General features: G+C 35.5%; 1 protein-coding gene across 1 annotated transcript in view; it reads left to right on the top strand.

Moving 5' to 3' along the window:
• The first annotated feature begins 15,533 nt into the window (after positions 1–15,533).
• LOC149556707 (uncharacterized) overlaps positions 15,534–21,052 on the top strand; it is a 30,586-nt gene continuing 25,067 nt past the window's right edge. Inside the window, exon 1 of the mRNA XM_089829961.1 lies at positions 15,534–15,680. Coding sequence (XP_089686087.1) covers positions 15,534–15,680 — 147 coding nt within the window. The remainder of the gene's footprint in view (positions 15,681–21,052) is intronic.

Here is a 21,052-nt window from a genome sequence, read left to right as displayed (position 1 = left end):
CTCAAAGTAGGGTGAATCTATAAAATGCTAATTTCTAATGTTTTTGTATAGTTTTGGGAATTCTACAAACTACTCCCGACTGGAAATGCCAAGACGAAGAAAACCCAAAAATCTTTTGTCCTTCTGAGAGTAGGTCGACCTTGACCAAGATAGTAGGGAAAAATCTTACCCTGGGGCATAATTGTACCCCAAAAATTTGACCTTAACCTTCACTTCTTTGATGAAAATTCTATTCATGAATCTCACAAGTTCGACGAAAAGGGTATCTAAATCTGCACTTTAATTCGATGTCCAGTACCTACAAGAAAAATGGTATTTTTGTTGAGATGAGGGGTTTGCCTCCTGGTTTAGAATCAACCTTAATAATGGAACTGAAATAGAGAATGTTAGCAATTAGTAGAAGTAAATCTAAAAATGAAGCTATGATATGCAATAGATATGCAATTGTATTTGAAATGTAAAAAAGCATGTTGATATGAAAGCTTGAACATAACATTAGCAAATGTAAATCAAAACCTCCATGATTGTATGTTTGGAATCCACCTTGAAAGAAGAATGAATAGATATAGAATATGAACAAAGGATCTTGAAGGAAGATCACACCACCATGATGGCTAGATCTAGGGTTTGAATGATGAATCTTGAATCCTTGAACCAAATCCCTTCAAAGGCTTGAATGCTTGAATCCTTGATCTTCAATGAAAAACTTGAATTCTTGAATGGTAGAATGTGGATGCTTGATCATATAAATTTGTCTCCAAATTGTCTCCTTATGAAAAGTAGGTAGTCACTCATAGAAAGTGGATGTGTGAAATCATGGTTAGATAAAATAAGAGAAGAAGGTTTCCTTATATAGAGATCTAGGGCACAGACTTCTAGAGAAGGCCAACATTGGAGAATTAAATCCCAATTAACCTTAACCCATAGAAATGGAATTAGATTAAATGCAATTTAGGAGTTTACTATTCTAAACTTGAAACAATCGACCCAGAAGTGAGAAAATGAAACTTTTTGAAGCCTGATATCCCAAAACTCCTGGAACTTGAAAATTAGACATGGGATCAAGGACGAGGTCAACCCTGCCCTAGGTTAGGGTCAAGGTTAATGTTGACCTTGACACTTTAGGTCGTCCTTGACCCAAAAAGTCTCAGTCTTCAATTTCATAGATAAAGTTGTCACAAAAAGGTTGAAAATAGGGAGAGAGAAGTAGAATAGGGGAAAACAACCATATCCATGCAAAGACCCATTCAAGGTGCTTGACATGACCCTAGACCACTTACTCAGAGGGCTAAACACTCTTGACATGGAAGTTGTTCCATTTTAAGATGATATAGTAAGTAATCAATAAGAGTGATGTACACTAGGGTATGAGTAATCAAAGAAATGGCTAGAACAGCCAAGAGTTTAGACTATCATGACACAAGGTACGATAAACACAATACAAAAAATAAGATAGAAAAGTAACAAGACAAGTTCATATGCAGGTCACAAGTGATCAACTAAGTAAGTTTTCTTAGTTTTAGATTGTTGCAAATAAAGGAATGACTTAGTGTACCTAGATAAACACCAGATTTATATTGAGTTTTGACATAGAGGCTAAAAATAGCTCATTGTTTTTGGACAATTCCTGACAAAATCGTGCAATAAAATGACATTGAAGTGAGTAAATATTCTAAATAAAATGAGTAAATTCATCTGGCAGACAAGTTTTAAGAAATTTAAATAGTACAATGACTAGTTCTCGCATGAAGATCCTATCAGACTTATGCGAGGAAGCATGTAGATCCGTGCAAGGAAAGGGAACAATAATTCCCTAATCCTTTTCTCATGCAAATTTTTGCAACAAACTACGCAAGGAAGTAACAGATAACAAGTTCAATCATCTTTTATCAATTTTGGATAGATTGGTAGTGTATTGGTAGAATCTTGTGCAAGGATTCTAAGACTCCCATACGAGGAAGTATAGAGGACCGTGCAAGAAAGTACTGACTAACAAACCCAAAGGTCCTGACTGACATAAAATTTTTCAATAAAGCAAGTGAGTAAACTTGATAAATTGACAGGTTTTGAACCAAATTTGAAGAGACTTTGATAAGTTTTGACAAGTTTTGGACAGAGTACAAACAATGTGTGTAGTTTTCAGTCAAATTTGGACATTGTTTTCAAATTTTGACATCATTTTGGATTGAGTTGACAAGTAGAAATTTTATTTTTAGACAAAGGGACACAAGCAATAGTCATAAATAATCTAACAAAGGACAAAGTAACTCAGAGGGATGGGGAATTTTGACCTTTTGCTTGGAAAGTTTAGACAATTGTAGACTCTACAAAGATACTCATTTATCCCTAAAAATGATAATGGTAGATGCAACAATATCTTTGTCTTACAACTTGTGTGCATACGTTCACCTTACATAGTCAAATCACCCCACTAGAGGGCACCTATATTTTTAATGTATTCCAAGGACTCAATAACATATATGTTCAAAGGTTACCCTTGAGGCAGGGGCCACTATCATATACCACCTTCCAACATCCAGGTAGATGCCTATGGTGAGGATCTACAAGAGTGATTTTCTCCCCCTCCTTACAAAAAGATTATGTCCCCTTTCGAAGGTGAATTGGGTAGCAACTAACCACAAAGTCTTTAATAGGCTTCAATTTACATTAATTGCTAGTGGCCTCATAAATGAGGTTAAGGCTAGTAGCCTACACTGACACCTAAAAGTTTACAAACTTGACTAGAAAGACTAGGGGCAGTGTTGCCCAGTGCAACAGATAGAGCCTCCTATTAATATGAAATATCAGAATCAAGAGAAATAAATTAACATGGCTTTGAAGTTTTTGACTCTACAAAGATTAATGTCATTTGATTTCCACAATCCATTAGCATTACATAAGAATTTTTTTGCAATTTGATTGTGTTTGAATTTTAGGCATCAACATTTCGGATCACACACAATGATCCATCATCAAGATGAAGGAGAGTGAAAGAGAATAGAAAAACAAGTGAGGTAGAATCATCTACAAAGATTATTTATTATAGTGAGGTGAAATCATAAGCATTAGGTGTGTGCTCACTTGGGTCATTCCCAAAGGTTGGATCACTTTGACAGGCCCTCTAAAGGTTGACTCCAACTTTTCTCAAATTCAAGGGTCCAAGTTTTTTATTTTCCCAAAGGGAAAAGAGCATTCTTCTCCACCTTTTCACCTCACCCAAACACACAAAACATATTCATCACTGAGCTAGCTTATCAATCCCAACTCGTCTTATTTTGGGGTTCTGATTATCCCAAAAGGAAAAGATCATTATCCCTTCATTAAATGATTCATTTGGAAGAACCACAACCTTTCTTGCCTCCCTTGGGTATCGTCTTCCAAAGGCATCTAGGTTTCTAATTTACTCTTGGGCATCACTTCCAAGTACCAAATAATATAATCCCCTGTTCCTTTGTCTAGAGCCCTATGAAGTTCACAAACCCTATTAAACTATGTGTATTGAAAAGCATGTTAACAAACATATTGTTTGAGTGGGTTTGAATTGTTCTTTGACAATTGGGTCTGTGAAAATCATTCTGTAATCAAACCATTACTAAAGTTTGAATGTTAATTTCAAGGTGTCCTTGACAATCATCCTGCAAACCACTGTTATGCTATTTTAGAAATCAAAAATTAAATAATAAGTACTTTAGAAAAAGAGGTTAGAACAAAACCAAGAATGATAGATTGTAAAAATGAAAATTTTTAAATGTTCTATTGACAAGTCTCGCACGAGACTTTGCACCAAGTTGCATGAGGAAGTGCTTTTTGTTAAGTGAGAGAATGCTCTCATCACACATGCATATGTAATTTCATGCGAGGACGTACAAGGAATGGTGCGAGATTTTATATTTCTCATGCAAGAAATTTTCTTTGCACACAAGAATTTGTTGTTTTGTATAGACTAGAATCTAGAATGTGTAACGCCCCACCAAGGGATCCAAAAGAATTAACCTAAAGTTTCACTAAGTTTGCTAAACAATTTTTATTTTTTTTTAAAGTAAGAAAGTATAACATACACATCAAACACATAGTAGCGGAAGAAATAACATGTAATCATCAACAAACATACATCACAAGTTACATTCCTTAAGGATCCCAAGACGTTGAGTCACATTTAAATTTAATTAATTCTAAGTCTAAAAACTACTACATCCACACGAAAGAATAATAAGAAAGTCCAATGTCCATAAAATACATTTGCTCTGAATGCCTCTTGGCAATTTAATTCGGAATGCTCAATCATCCACTGTACATGTCACAAGTTATGAAAGGCTTAAAAGAATATACATTTGTTAAAGTAGAAATACATCACCCTCTAATCCAAGATACAAAGTACAATGAAATAAATGAAATCATTAACCATAAATGATACATCCATACATCCATAATGATAAAACATCCATCATAAGATGTAACCATCTATCATAATAATTCAGGAATAGAATAAAGGTAAATTCCAACCAAGAAAGCTGCAGCCACGGTGACCACGGATGGATCTCAATGGTAAGAGTAAAAAGCACTACCACCCGATCGCGTGGAACCTAAATGGTCCACTCCCACCACACTAAGGAGATAGTCTCAAGTCCCAAAAAAGGTATCAAAACACAAAACACAAGTACTCTCTAAGTCTGGGAAATCCTAAAAGTATACTAACTCAAAGGTTCCAACATAGATAGACATCTAGACCCAGAGGCACCACAAAGACACGTAGGAAACCTGTTATGCAAGCGGGAAAGTGTCATCGCAAAAGTCACGTAGAAGTTACCCGAGCAATCCCTTAGGAATCTCGGGTCCCTAGTGATCCTTGCGGCCACTAGTATCCTCTCATATTGACGAGGCATACTACGGAATGCAAGGTCGTAACCAAGCATTCTCTCTACCCCATCCTAGCCTGTACTAGCACTCAAGGCATGGGAGAGAACATACAGTTATCTTAGTAGGTTCATTTAAGTCAATATTTAGGTGAGATGTTTTCACTTGTTAAAACAACTTACAATGGGTTACTCCAGGCAGCCTCTTAGGGCCCCGATCCCCATTGCAAGCCACTTCCCAACACTACACATAGATAACCTACCCTAGGCTCATGAAATCACAAATCAAAGAATCATAATAAAATCACCTCAATCATATATAAGCGACTGAAAGCATCATAAATATAATTCACAATAATCACATCAGTTCTCCATGAGCAACTGATAAGCATCAAATAATAATCATGATGACCACAACAGTTCTCTATCAGCAACTGAAGGCATTCATGATAAATCACAATACTGATCGAAGACTCCAAAATGGTCAAGTCACACATGTCACAACATGACATCATCAAGAGCAAAACAAACACTTCAGTCCTCTCAAAGTGACTAGAAGGTAATCCGAGTATAATTGATCGAGACTCAAAAATGGTTATCAAATATAACTGATCGATGACTCAAAAATGATTAAGTCAAGTATCTCAATACATACACCTCAGCTTCACACAAGGAACTAGAAAGCAACCACAACTAGTAAAAAAAAACATCCATCATAGAGCATACTAAGCACATCACCAAGGTTGGGTTTAAAAGATCGAGATCAAAAACAACTTAACATCACATTCACATAATCCTCGAGCCTCTGGTAACAACCTAGGACTGGTCAACGCTAGGACAAAACCTAAAACCCCCATAATACAGATAACACATAGAAATATAGAATAGTCTCACAATTTGATTTAATCTTAATAATATAATGTTAATTCAAATGTACGGGTTTCTATTCTCGTTTCCAGTGTATAATCTAGGTACTTATGATTTACAATAAATCCCTTAACCTATTCTTATATTTAATTAGGATCAAGCTAAAATCCTAATTTGGTTTTAAAACAATTTTCTAAAATGATCTAAAGACAAGATACTTATCAAAATAAGTAATTTATAAATTTACAATTTTCATTTAACTATATTCATCAATGGTTAATTTTAATTAAACTAATGTTTAATTAAATTAACTAATGATAATCAACTAAGTTCTTATATTACCAACTCTAGAATTATCAATTATTAATAATTAATATAATTACTAATAATTTTATTAAATAAAATAAACTTATTTTAAATACATTACTATTTAAATAAACAATAATAAAACTTTGTTAATACTTTCATTTAAATAATAATTAAGAATTATTAATAATCTTATTAATAATTTTATTTAATAATAATTAATAATATCATTAAAATCTTTTAATAAATATTATTAATTAAAATAATAACTAAATACAATTAATATTATTAAAAATTATAACAAATCACCATCTAATAAACATGGAACTGGCGCCCTAATAAAACAGAGCCGTGCGGCCCCGTCACAGGGTACCGCAGGCTTTAAAAGTCGTGCGGTCCCCTGCTGACGCAGGTTGCCACCGGCAATGTCAATTCGCTGGGGGGGGGAAAAAAAGGTAAGGCCCCTCCCCATTGCGTTTATGTTGTTTTTTTATATTATCATTTTTTTTTAAAAAGAAACTTTTTAAATTTAATTAAAATCGTCTCATTCTTGTTTAAAATTTAATAAGAAATGTTTATTATTATTATATAAATATTTTATAAATAATTATTTTTAATTATTTTTATTATTATTATTTATAATTATTTTTATTATTATTATTATTTTTTATAACATTCACAAATATGACAAAAAGAGGGGTAAAAATTTATTAAGACGGAAAGGAATACAACAAGGAGAGCTCAACAAGGAGCTCGATCCTGAGCAACAGATCATCAAATTCTTGCACCATCTCAAAGGACAGTTGCCCCCTATCCCTAATATTCCAACCCGGATCATGACTAGAAGCCCATTTGGCTAAACAATCAGCAGGTCTATTCCATTCTCGCGGAATATACTTGAACCTAATGAATTGAAAAGAGGAAGAGAAGAAAAGAATCTGCTTAACAACAGTGGCCAGCTGCCAACTAACATCCTCAAGCTCTTGCGAAGAAAGCATGTTCACCACCACCTGGGAATCAGACTCACAAATAATCTTACTCCATCCCCACAAGCAACACTGTTCCACAGCATATAAAATAGCCTGAGCTTCCATGAGATTGTTAGTATAATCACCCTTATGAATTGAGAAGAAAAATTTAACATTCCCAGAACTACAATGAGCCACTCTGCCAATACCAGCCGGACCAGGATTCCCATGAGAAGAACCATCAGTGTTAATTTTCAGAACTCCACAGGGAGGAGGAGTCCAGTGCCCATCCCTGTTAACCTGACCCTTCCTCTGATGGTGAAGTTGCCTGGACATAGAAGGAAACCTATGAGCCGCAACCCCATCCTGCAGATGAAAATTGAGGCGATTACAGATAGCAAGATCAACCGGATCCATACCCCCATCAAGCTCACACTTCACAAGAATAGTTTCCTGGAGAGAATGTGATATTTTCCACCAAAGATGCAAAACACCACGCCAAACATCTTGGAATATGCGACGATTCCTCTCCAACCAGATATGCCAAAGCATGAAAGATGGGCCAGCAATCCAAGCAGCATGGAGAGAAGAAGACTTGGAGGGAGCACTACCCAAGCAAGCCCAGAACTCAGGCAAAGAGGAAGCATGCCGACAAGAGAAACCCCAAGCGCTCCACCAAAGGTGCCATATCTGAGTAGAATAGGAGCAATGAAAGAACAGATGTGAGACAGACTCCTCTCCATTACCACACAAAACACAATAAGAGGCGCCCTGAAATCCACGTTTACAAAGATTATCCCAAGTAAGACAACGGTTGTGAGCCACTAGCCACATGAAAAAATTGCACTTGGACCAAGAAACTTTATTCCAGACTTGCTTCCACCAAGGGACCTCAGCATCCCCAAATAATTGTCTAGTTATCTCCTGATACCCAGCAGAGACATGATATTTACTAGACAAGGTACTGCCCCAAGCCAATACATCTGGACCAAGCAAAGAGGAACACTCTCTAGAGGCTAGAATTTGAGAAAGCTCCTGACGATCCATGTCTGTACCTCCAGGAGGTCAATCAGAGGAATGCTTCCATCTATAACCAACAACAGGTCCCAATTGATAAGGAGTCTTGTAATGAGCGACTTTATCCCATCCAACGGCAAGAAAAGAGTCACAAAGAGGCTGAAGATGAGGGTATATGGATAACATGGAAGGGAATCCATCCCAAGCATTAGACCAAAACAAAGCCTGAGAACCTCCTTTACATATCCAGAACAGACCCCTCTTCACCAACATCGCACCTGTCTTCAAAGTATGCCAAACCATTGAGCCACGACCTTCAAGAGGAAGTGCAGAAACAGAGCAAGGATCAGCACCATGAAAATATTTATGAGTGATAATACGAGCCCAAAGTTGATGCTGTCCAGAGCACCATCGCCAATAAAGTTTAGCAGCCAAAGCTTGTCTACTCAATAGAGCAGAACGAAGACCAAGACCACCCTCCTTTTTAGGCCTACAAACAGTTGCCCAATTAACCAAGCTCCATTTAGTACTACGCAAATTACCACTCCAAAGGAATTGTCGAGAAAAAGCATCAAACTCTTTGAGAAAGTAAATAGGTGCAGCATGAACCATGCTTCTATAAGTAGGAAGAGCTTGGATAACAACTTGAAGAAGAGTAACCCGGGCAGCAGTGGAAAGCCATCTATGAGTCCAATGATTTACCTTATCCTGAAGCTTGGTAATCAAATTTTTCCAGAAGAGACGTGGCTGCCTAGAAACAGCAATAGGAATGCCAAGATAAGTCAAAGGAAGTGAACCTATCTAAAACCGTAGGATACCAACAATCTTGCGCTGAATAGAATCAGGAGTGTTAAAAAAGTAAATGAAAGATTTGTGCTCATTAACTTTCTAGCCTGAAGCTGCCAAATAAATGTCCAAAGCATGTCGAAAGGCTTCAGCTTCCTTGATCCTAGCAAGACCGCCAAGAGCAGAATCATCAACAAATTGAAGATGGGAAAGAGAAGGTAAGCCATTACTCCACCGCCAGCCTTGAATAGAATTCTGGGACACCTGATGCTTAATGAATCTACCCAAGCCTTCAGCCATGATGATGAATAGATATGGGGAGAGAGGGTCACCCTAGTGGAGGCCTCTAGAAGCACCAAATAGTTGTGAAGGTTGACCATTAATAAGAATAGAAAAAGAGGCAGAAGTAACGCAACTCATAATCCAACTCACCCAGTCAGAGCTAAATCCAAAAGAAAGAAGAATACTCCTTAGGAAGATCCATTTAACTCTATCATAGGCCTTAGCCATATCCAGCTTAACAAACATGGCTCTCTCCCTTGAAGTAGCCATAGAGTGAATAGCCTCAGTAGCAATAACCACCCCATCCAAAATTTGTCTTCCAGCAACAAAACCACCTTGTTCTTCTGAGATAATAATAGGAAGCCACCTTTTAAGTCTCTCAGCATTCAGCTTAGTAATAACTTTGTAGATCACATTACATAAGGCAATTGGTCTAAAAAACTCCAATTGATTAGCACCCTCTCTCTTAGGAATAAGAGTCAAGAATGTAGAGTTCAAAGCTCGAAGCATCTGCTTGCTAGCATAGGATTCTTTAACCACCTCCAACAAATCATGATTAATGATGTCCCAAAATTCTTGAAAGAATTCAACTGGAAAACCATCACGACCAGGAGCCTTCCCCTTAGGCATGCCAAAGACCACCGCCTCCAGCTCTTCCAAAGAGATAGGATGCATGAGATAATCATTCATTTCCTGAGTGATAAGGGAAGGAATACAGGACAAAATAATATTTTCTTCATTATCAACAGGAGGAGAGTCCTCAGAGAAGAGGGTAGAGAAGTACAAAATAGCCTCCTAGAACAAAGATGGCAAAGAATTCAGTTGGATACCTTGAGAATTAACCAAAGAAGAGATAGTGCTTTGATTCTGGCAAGATTGCACTGTTTTATCGAAAAAGGTAATGTTTCGATCACCTTCCTGGAGCCAATCAACTCGAGCCTTTTGCTTCCAAAAAATTTCCTCTCGAAGTTCCCATTCTTCTAGAGCTCTAGAAGCAAGGGATTCAACCTGGCCAAGATCCTCTGAGAAACCTCGATCTCTAATCTCCCTTGTGATGACATCAAGATTTTCTTGAGCAAGCCTCTTCATAAAGTGAAGATTCCCAAAGCATTCCCTATTCCATATCTTGAGCTACCTTTTAACATATTGAAGCCTTTTAGAAAATGAGAACATTGCAGTACCATATGCAGGGGCACCATCATTCCACCAACAAAAAACAAATCATGAAGAGAGGAGTCACGAAGCCACATCAATTGGAACTTAAAAGGAGGATGCTTCGGAACATAAGCCCCTATAGCGAAAAATTTGATTGGCCAATGATCTGAACCCCTCCAACCAAGGATTTCTGAAGAGATAGTAAGGGTGCCACTAAGCCAGAAGCAAGAAACAAGAAATCTATCCAGGTGTTCTGAGATAGCAGCAACACCAGTCCTGTGATTATTCCAGGTATAGAGGCCATTAGAAGGCTTAACATCAGAGAGATGCAAAAGAGATATGTGTTGCCGAAGAAGAGCAGAAGAAGGCCCCAATCTAGCCAAACCACCATGCTTCTCTTCCAGACTTAAAACTGAATTGAAGTCCCCTGCTAACACCCAAGGATGATAAGGATGACAATTTCTAACATATTAAATATGTTCCCAAAGTTCCTCCTTTCCCACAAGATCAACAGGCGCATACACATTAGTAACCATGATTATCTCTCCTGAGTCTAGAGCAAAAGGTACCATAGAGAGAGCTGAGCGAGAAGACATCCAGCCAAGAGGAGAAATTTTTTGAGGATCCCAAAATATAGCTAAACCACCAACACTTCCTGTTGCCCCAACACACTGGCATTGGCCACGAGACCAAATACTAGAGGCATGTTGGACCATAGACTCCACAGAGAGCTTAGTCTCTTGGATACAAAAAACATCAGGACTATGATCAACCACCAAGTTATGAATAGCCTTTTGTCTAGGGATGCTATTCAACCCCCTTACATTCCATGAGAGAATAGTCATCATTGGGTAGATTTGGGAAAATGAGAATCCAAAGGTTTCACTGAACCAGACTCAATCAATATATCTCCTGTGAGTTTAATCTTCTCTTGGTCTGTTTTGCGCCCACTCCTTGGAGGGGGAGAAGAAGAAGCCCGCTTAAAGGGTCGAGGCAGCAACCCCAAGGGGAGAGGAGATCCCTTGCCCTTACCTGATGGTAGCACATCCTTAACCAAGTCAGCCAAAAGAACATCATCATCTTCCAACACTGCAGGAGTCACCAGAGCCGTTGTCACAGGAGCTACAGGAACCTCACAATTCTGATATACTACAACTTGAGATGCCCCACAAGAATCATTAGGAACAGATCTCTCATCTGGGCAAGCTGGATCAGAAGAGATAGGAGGAGGAATACCCTCCTCTAGAACCATACTATCCAGCACCTCAAAACCGTTAAAACCTAAATCAGATAATCTTTCTTTCAAAGGCCTCTTTTGACCACGTCCCTTAGCTCGAGGACGAACAGGGGTAAATCCATCCTTATCCTGCATTGGAGCCTTACCCTTACCTGTAGCATCTTGTGGATTCATCCCCTTGGTAGTATTAACCATTTGAGATTGTCCTTTCCCTGTAGTATCTGCCAAACCACCAAAAATTCCAGCTGTAGACTGATCCACTCCTTTGAAACTCAAGTTACGGGGGAACTGCCGCAGTAAATGACCATACTCATGACAAATCCGGCAACAGAAAGGGAGGGATTCATAATCTAACTGCTGCACCCAAGAAGAATCCCCTAGATAAATTTCCAAAGAATCTGGTAATGGGTTATTCAAATTAATTTCAACACAAATTCTAGCAAAAGAAATAACCTTTTTATCGAGGGTTTGATGTGCGATCGCAGCTGGCTTCCCCAACAAAGCAGCAATTTGTCGAAGGATGTCTTCATGCCAAAATTCCAAGGGAAGACGAGGCAAGCGAACCCAAACTGGCACTGTTGAAGGGAGATCCTCAGTAGAATTAAAACCTGAATGCCAAGGTTTGAAAAATAACCCCACATTGTTGTAGAAATAAGGGCCTCCTTCAAAAACACGATCACGATCAGACATGCAAGAGAATACAACAAAAAAATAATTATTCCCTGCCAACATAATCTCCATATCGCCTTCCACCTGCCAAGAGCGGCGGATCCATGCCTCAAGAGCGGATAGGGAAATTCGGATTCCAAGAAATTTTCATATCAAAGCATGCTTGGTCCAATAATCAATGTCCTCCATTATAGCCGTTGGAGGAATAACTAGAACAGGGCGATCATGGATACGCGGAAGACAACCATTAACTTTTTTCAGCTTGGAGCTCTCCCCTGAATAAAACGATTCAGATTGCATTGCATGCATAGTTGGAGAAGAACCATCTGTTCTCACCAACAGAGAAGAAATCCCAGGCCCTGCCATGCAAACAATAAAACCCCCAATCCAAAATTGACTGCAGAAGATCTCCAAAAACACCGACGCAAATTATGTCCAGTAGCTAACAATCCAAACAAAACAGAAAAATAATAAAGATCAAACACCAAGAACAGGCTAGGGGAAAAACCCTAGCCCAGCTGGCAGCCAACGCTACTCAGAGACTCCATCGCCAATTCTGATGTTCTCATAAAATGGATTAGGGTTAAGGATTTCATAATTTATGGTGATCATAACATTCACAAATATAATCAGATAGAGGAAATAATATTAACCATTCGAATTTCAATCTACAATTTTCATTTATGAGTTTAGAATTTAACCCTTCCCTGATTAAATTCATATTTAATTAATCTATCAAATAAGAATTCCTAATCACTCTTCTAATTTTTACGTATGCCGAATATATTGACAAGCATTTAATAATTTACAATATTGAAACATTTAAGCTTTCATCACAGAGAATTTGGATATACAATCCACAGACACGAAGAAGACAGAACATATTAAATTTCTTAAATCAATTAGGGGTGAAGATACCAGACCCTACCTGAACTTGATGCTAATACGCAAACCCCAAAAACTATAAGAGAACTCACTCCTCTTCAATAACTTTCTTCTGAAATCTTTCCTAGAATTCTCCTTCTGAAATTTGCTTCCAAAGTTCTTCCCCAAAATTCCTGTCTCTAAAATTTACGGTCCAAAAATTTTCTCTTCAAAATTCACCACCTCTGAAAAATGAACCCCCAAATTGTGATAAGGAGTTTTCTCCTCAAATCGGGGCACTAATTGTGCGTTCACCCGAGAAGACTCTTTGCTCAACTGAGTTAACTCAAAATTAACTCTTTATCAATTCTTTGCTTTCTCTTTTAATGCACCTTAAATGAATTATTAAATAACTTTATTTAATATTCCACTTGACTTCTATTTTAAATTAATTTATTACTTTAATCTCATGTGCACTTTATGAAATTAAAATAACATTATTATTTTCTATTATTTTATCTTTTAATTTATTTCTTTTATTTTCAACTCAAGCTCACATCATGCGATCTGGAAACCTTTAATAATTTAATGTCTTTCAACTTCTAATTTATTTTAGAAACTTAATTGATAAAATATTTAATTAATTTAAATAACAATACTATTTAGCATTTATTTAAAAATGAACTCTAAATATATTATTATTAAATTAAATAAATATTATCACGTTCTAAATTTATCCTTAACTTTAATCTCCAAATTTAATTCTTTTTATTTAATTAATTTCTCAATTAATTAAATATAATTAAATATTAAAATATCATAATAATCTTCTATTAAATTAAATCATTAATTAATCCTTTTAATTAGAATTAATTAATAGAAAACACATCAAGGACTCATAAGGTAACATACGAAAACCCATCATAGAAAAATTCATACTAAATCAAACAAAAAGGGTTATAATCATGAAATAACATCATTTGATGTATTCAGAGGGTACTTAATTCAGATACTTGCCCTAATTATCAATTAGGACAATTGGCTAAAGGGTTTAGGAATTGGACTTAAGAGTTTATCTCCCCTCTCTTACCATTGAGACAATGCGATAGGGTACGCTCATCCTGGCAATTCAGGGAAGTCGATACCCGGTACCTGCAACCTGCATAAAATCCACACATGTACAAACACAATATTCTAAGCTAAACAGACAATGGCAAGAAGTGGTGCATCGTGTAGATCCCAACTAGCAAGTGACTACGACTCCCTTCCTTAACCACATCAAAAACACCATACATAAAGAAAAAAAACACGCACACCATACACATGCAGTATGGGGTAAGTATCCATAGGAAAGCACATGTGGTGATAAACCATCTAACTAATCATCATCGATAATTGAAAACATTGAATAATCATCATACATGCATGAAATATAGAGTACCAAGTAATCTCATCATATAATAAATTGAGTGTAAAACAACATCTGATAATCTGAAAGTAATGCTACTAAACATCAAGTATAAAATTGGCCTAAAAGAGTTTGGCAATTAAAAGAAAATGTGAACTAGGGGCAGGCACTATAGAATGTCAAAAATATAGATAAATGATGCCAAACTTTAGATTTTTCTACCCCACAATGGGTGCAAGAAATATGAGTGTTAAATATGGGCCACTAATTCAACCACACACTTCAACATGATCATTATTTGTCAGTAATATCCTTAAATGAACATGAGATTATTCATTTGACATGTCTGCACAATACAATATGTTACCTTCTAAATAGATGGGGTTTTGTTATACACTCTTAGAATCAAGAGCTCGGTAACCAAACAAAACTAGTACGAAGGATTTGAATGAATGCAAATGCAACATTAATCTATACTTTTGAGATTTTTTGTACGCAAAGATATGAATTAATCTAGATGATATTCGAATTAATCTAGATGATATTCGAATTAATCTAAGAATAATAATAAGAAAATTAAGCTAAATGAATGCATTGTAATCTAGATGATGACCATATAAAAAGAAATAGAGATTCAAATGCAAAATGATTGAATGATCAATCCAACTATGGTTCAATACTCTTCACTTGCATCCTCTTCAAATGAGAGGCCAGTGGTCTCTTTTATAGAATCTTGGACCCAATCAATGATCAAGATTAAACCAACTGTATGGTTCAAATCGAATGAGAGATTTGAGTCCTCCATTTTTTATGGAGTTGAATGAAATGAAATAGGGGATAATATTGATCCATTCAGTTAAAGTACTCAAGACTTATAATTAAACTAATTCAATTAGGAGATTGATTTTAGCCAATTTTAATCAATATTTAGGAATTAAATAAAGTATGTGATTAATATAGATTAGGGATTTTCTACATTTGATGCTTAGGTCAAGTAAAGATGATTAGAACTAGAGAAATTCCTAGTACAATAGGACTTAATTGGTCAAGAAATATATGTTCTGATATTGATGCTCTGAAATTGGTTTAGAATGCCAATGTACCAATTTAGGCGTATTACAATGGTAACTGGTCACAAATTGTCTAGCAAAGATGAAACCCCTACTATTGAGAAGAGAAAGTATAGATATAGGATTGGTGGATTGCAATACTTGAAACACGCTAGACTTGATATAGGTAATGTAGTTGGAATTGTGGCAAGATTTCAGGTAGACCCTAAAGAGTTACATTATGTAGTAGTTTATTTTTTAATAGATATTTGAAGGGTACGCCTGACTATGGATTATGGTATGATAGATTGAATGGGTTTACCTTATGTGGATACATTGATGTGGATTTGGAAGGAAGTGTAGATGATAGAAAAAATGTGGATCATTCTTCTTGGGATGAAGATTGGTTGCTTGGCTAAGAAAGAACCAAGATTGTATTTCATAAAATATGGAAAAAAATAGAGTATGTAGCAATAGAAAATAGTTGTAATAAGATTATTTGGATGAAAAAAATGATGAAATACTTTGGGATTGAGTTTATAGAACATGTTATCATACATTATGATACATAAGTACAGTGAGTATTTCAAAGAATCTAGTGCTACATTCAAAGGAAAAGCATATATCTATTAAGTATCACTTTTTGAGAGAAAAAGTTGTAGAGAGAGATCAGATTAGAGTATGTTAACAAAAAGGAGAAGATAGCAGACATATTTACAAAACCTTTGGTGAAGGACACATTTGAGTACTTGAGAGGTATGTTTGGGGTTATGCCCCAACCTACTTTTGAGTAGTTGATACATAGATTGCTTCAATTCAATGGTAATCTAGAGCATTACTTCTTTTATCTGGATTGGATGCTTGATGTTTCATCTATGGGGGAGTATCTATGTTTGAGTTGAGTCATGAAGGACTCTTGGTAACTAGTATTTAATAGTGTCTTTGGACACTTGAGCTTATTACATATATGATGTAGAGAATTGACATAATGATACCTTTTCCATTGATATCAATGGAGGAGAGTAGTACATGAAAAACATCCTTGTACATTTATTAATATCAATGGGGGAGAGATACACATGAAAAATCATTTGATATGAATGTTTGGAGAGTACTTTGTATCATTGTATATTGATATCAATGGGAGAGAGAGATTGATGTCCTTTGGGGGAGAGATTTGATTGATGAAGAGGATTTGAAAATATGTGTCACATCTCGCCCTAGAACCTTTTCTTTTCTTGCTTATGTGGCCATGTTGACTTGGTCAAATGAATTAGACTTAATTAAAAGATAAATGAAAATTAATGTTTTAGATTTCTAAACTGAAATGATTTATTTATGATGGATATGTATGAGTTATTACATTCGATGATGATGTTATTAGATGTAATCATGATGTCATGCTTATAGTTCTGATTCAGTTAATGTTATTTCTTAATGATGATGTAATTAAGTTGTTAATAACAATCGATACTGACTCCTTGTTGTGGTTGCGAGTGTTTGAGTGGATGCAGGGATTGTTATGATAGAAGTGTGGTTGAGGTAGAGAAGGCTAGCCTCTTGGAAGGGGATGTGTCAGATGATCGTGCGACCACACACACGTCACTTAGGATTCATATGTTTGTTTATTTTTACGCTACATTACTGATGTTAACTTTGAAATATTGGGAATGAATTTAGAAATAACATTTGATTTAATTGAGATATTTTTTAATGTGCAAATAGAAAAGAAATATATTAAGTTACTGACGAAAGAGTTTTGTTTAATGATTAATTTTGTATATATTAGAAAAGCTCCAATTGTGGATAATGTATATAGGACCTTATAGAGAATTCTTTATTATTGTTCCTTAACGACTCTAACTCTATATGTATATTGGAATAAATTGTTTAAAAGGGGTGTTCTTTTTAAAAGACATTTGGTAAAAATCAAACAAGATTATATTATCCTTGTTGGCATAATGCAAACACACGTGATATTTCCATTGTTTAGAGTTGAGTGTGGACATTAGGTTAGTTATACACCTTATTGGGGGAAGAGTTGTTTTAAAATAGGGTTTTGAGAAAAAAAACACACACAGCTAATAGGTAAGAGGAAGGGCACAACAGGAAGAAGAAGCAGCTATAGCAGCCACATTTGGGGAATGACACTCAAGGAAGAGGTAGTGGGAGCAGATGCAGCAACTAGCATCTTCAAATTTTAGGTTCCTTCTTATTTAAACATTTCCTCTGTTACACTTCGCAATGTGTGTGAAAAACCTTGGAAATGATTTGCTTAATGAGTGATAGTTTTGTAAATTGTATGCCCTATTTTTCTAAGTCGTGTTGGTACCAGCAAACATTGAATTAATATATACGACTGGACTGAAAATTATTAGAAAAACCACAACTTTTCTTGAAATAGGGTATGAATAAATGGTATTTAAAACGTCTTGTGATACCTTGAAATGTTAATGCTATTCTTGATGTTGTATTTAGACATTTTTGCTGTCACCATTATTGATGTAGCGTTAAAACATAATGTTGATACCTTGATAAATGTTAATGCTTTAAACGTCATGGTTGTTAATTGAATATCTGTTAATGTTGTTATCTCTAAATGAATTTGCCTTTACCTATGAAGATGCTTTACTGTAGGAATATTTATAAAATGTATTCTGGTTTCGGGGCTTTGATCTAAGTTTAGGAACATTGATATGGGTCTAGATTTACTACTTAAGGGAGCTTACGTTGAAACCAGATTGTTGTCATTGTATTGATGTTACCTTAAACTTGATGGAACTATATTGTTATGAGTTAAGAAATTTGGAAATGAAGTTTTATTTTATTCATTCTTATTAGAATAAATATGTTATCCTTCAGTAGTTTAGGAGGTTAGATCATCTGAATTTAAACTGTTGCTTTCCTATACCTCATAACCATTTTATGATTTCGAGTTGTCATTCACCAGTGCTTCCCTTATGGTGTTTCAAACTGTTATTTCACCAATGTATCATATTCTATTATAATTAGATTGGCAGCTCATTAAGTGTAAGAGAGTGTAAAATCCACTGTATCATCTATGGATTGAAGTATTTTTTTTTTAAATTCTTTATTTTAATCTCTAAGACAGATGCTTGAAAAATGTATTCTAAGACATTTCAAACTTTTCTTTAAATACATGTGTTAAAAATTTATGTTATCAGCATTTAACCTTTAACTCTAGATTAGAAGTTTCCTAAACCATGGAGTTAGAGAATATAAATGTTAAATGGATAGTGATGGTTTAAACTTGGAATCAGCAAAAAGCTTCCAAATTGATATCTTGGTTGTCTTCTTGTCTATTACCAGCATGTCTAGCCATTTAAACACAGTTATATATATAGCTTAAGGCAACCATAATGGATATTTTTCTGAATGCTTATATACATATACCTATTCAGCAATTAAATAGTGGTTGAATCTTAAGTATAGATGAATAAATGTGAACGCTTGCTTAGTTAGGCTAAACTATACAAACATAGAAGTCTGAAGTGTTTCATTTCAGTAGTTTTGTGATTAGCTAATATTGAGCTATAAATCTGATTTATTTGAACACTTGTTGTTAAAAGTGTATATCCCCTCATGTTTGAGCGTAATGTAGTGATTATAGGACAAATAGGTGGATATCTTCATGTTTAGTTTCCCTATCTGCCAGTACTATAGAATGGTTACATGTTGCTTTGTTTCTTCTACAGGTAATTTTGGATTTTGAAAGTGCTTGGCCAAGCCATTTTGTTTTCCAAATATTGCATATATGTTCATGGTTATGCTTATTTGGTTTATACTACATATGTGTAGATGTGTAGTTTATTTTTATTTCCCAACTGCATTCTGTGTTTAGACTACTAGGCACATGGTTGCAATGTAGAAATGTTACACGATCGCACCAAATACATCGGATCCATCCTGTTCCAAGAAACTAGGTTTCTCGTGCCAGGGTTGGGGAATTCTTCGTGTCAAGAAGAATCCTAAGGGAGTACTTCACTCTGTGGTTGGTGAGGTTAAAGCACCTGGGCCACACTTCCGTCTCAGGAAGTAGGTGGGAGACGTCCTACAACTTTAGAGACTTGTTTCACTGAAGAACACATTGGCAATGTCATCTTAGTTCGATTGTCTTGCTCATCATTTGAGATGTACTTATTTTACAACATTGTAACTCGTGTTATGAACAGCTGGAAAGATGATGCTTAAATTGTAATACAAGTAAATGTTGTATGTTTGATTAGAAAATTGTAATGATTATATGCAACTATTGAAATGATGTAAGTTGGATCAGCAATCTGTAATGATGTATGTCATGACATGGTTGTATGTAAAAAGAATTGATGATGATCATTTTAATGATGTTATCATGATTTTGTTAATGAATAGTCTTGACTTTTCCAACCTTTATGTTTTTGGATCTTTTTCGCATTTTATGGATAATGATGATGTGGCATAGTTAGTCTAGAACTAGTTCTTTACAATATGTTGATAAATGGGGGAGATTAACACCTTCCTTATGCATGAAGATTATAATATAGTTGGCATTCATGGACAACATGAATGGGGGAGCAGTTGCAATAGAGAAATTTGGTATTCATGGAACTTAGATATTTTTCATCTATGTTTCCATCAATGGCAAAGGGGGAGATGATAGGATGAATGTTGATGGTATTCCTCTAGGGGAGTATCCTAATAGTGCTAGAGACATGATTCAAAGGTTTTTTTTGCATTTATGACAAAGCTTATCATTGATGTCAACATACGAGTTATTCTGTGAAGACTAGCAGAGCAATAGATTGAGTTTGGCTTCACGCAGTTCGAGAAATCAAGATGGGCTTATAAAAACTTGGGATAATGTTCTACAAATTGTGTTGATGCTACAACTAAGAGTGCATGCATAAATATGACACCAAACAAAGTTATGATGATGTTAGTAAAGAAGGTGTTAAGACAGAGTTTCTAGGAAGCAATTACTAATGTTTTGATTATATCTCCTAATAGAGATGGAGTCTAGTTAAGCAAACTTGGAAAGAGATAGAAGACATTATGAAGATGTTGTGGTCAAATGTGCACATCCATATGAACATTGAGTGAAGAGTTATGAAGACTACGAACCTAAAGTTTATTTATAATTGTGAATAATGTATTATTGTTATGTAATGTGTGAATGTAATATCTTAAGTTGGTCTTATTTTATTATTGTAAATTGGGAAAGCCTCTAGGCTGACTCAATCATTTGTTTTAGGACTTGGTATAAAGGAAAGATGTTTTCCTTGGTTGTAATCGTCAATGAGATCATTTTTATGATATGCAAACTTGAGAGTGAGATCCAATGAGGATTGTATTGTGCAAACTTACATGAAAATATCTTTTGGCTTGGAGAAGTAGGTGGTGTAGTTGAGGTACAATAAGCTTACAAGGAACTATATTTGGAAAAGAAGTTGTTGTTGGATAGTGTTGATATACAATTGTATTATTCAATGAGGATAGTACAAAGGCTATTTGGAAAGTTGGTTTAGTGATCTTCCTATCAACTCCTAATAGGTTTGGCACAACTCCTAATAGGATTGGAATCTCCTAACAAG

Source organism: Cupressus sempervirens, chromosome 5 (assembly GCF_028749045.1).
Source record: "Cupressus sempervirens isolate cs-2001-9-10 chromosome 5, ASM2874904v1, whole genome shotgun sequence".
Classification (NCBI taxonomy): Eukaryota; Viridiplantae; Streptophyta; class Pinopsida; order Cupressales; family Cupressaceae; genus Cupressus; species Cupressus sempervirens.
The sequence above is the reverse complement of the archived record's forward strand: the minus strand, read 5'-3'. Positions and strand labels throughout refer to the sequence as shown.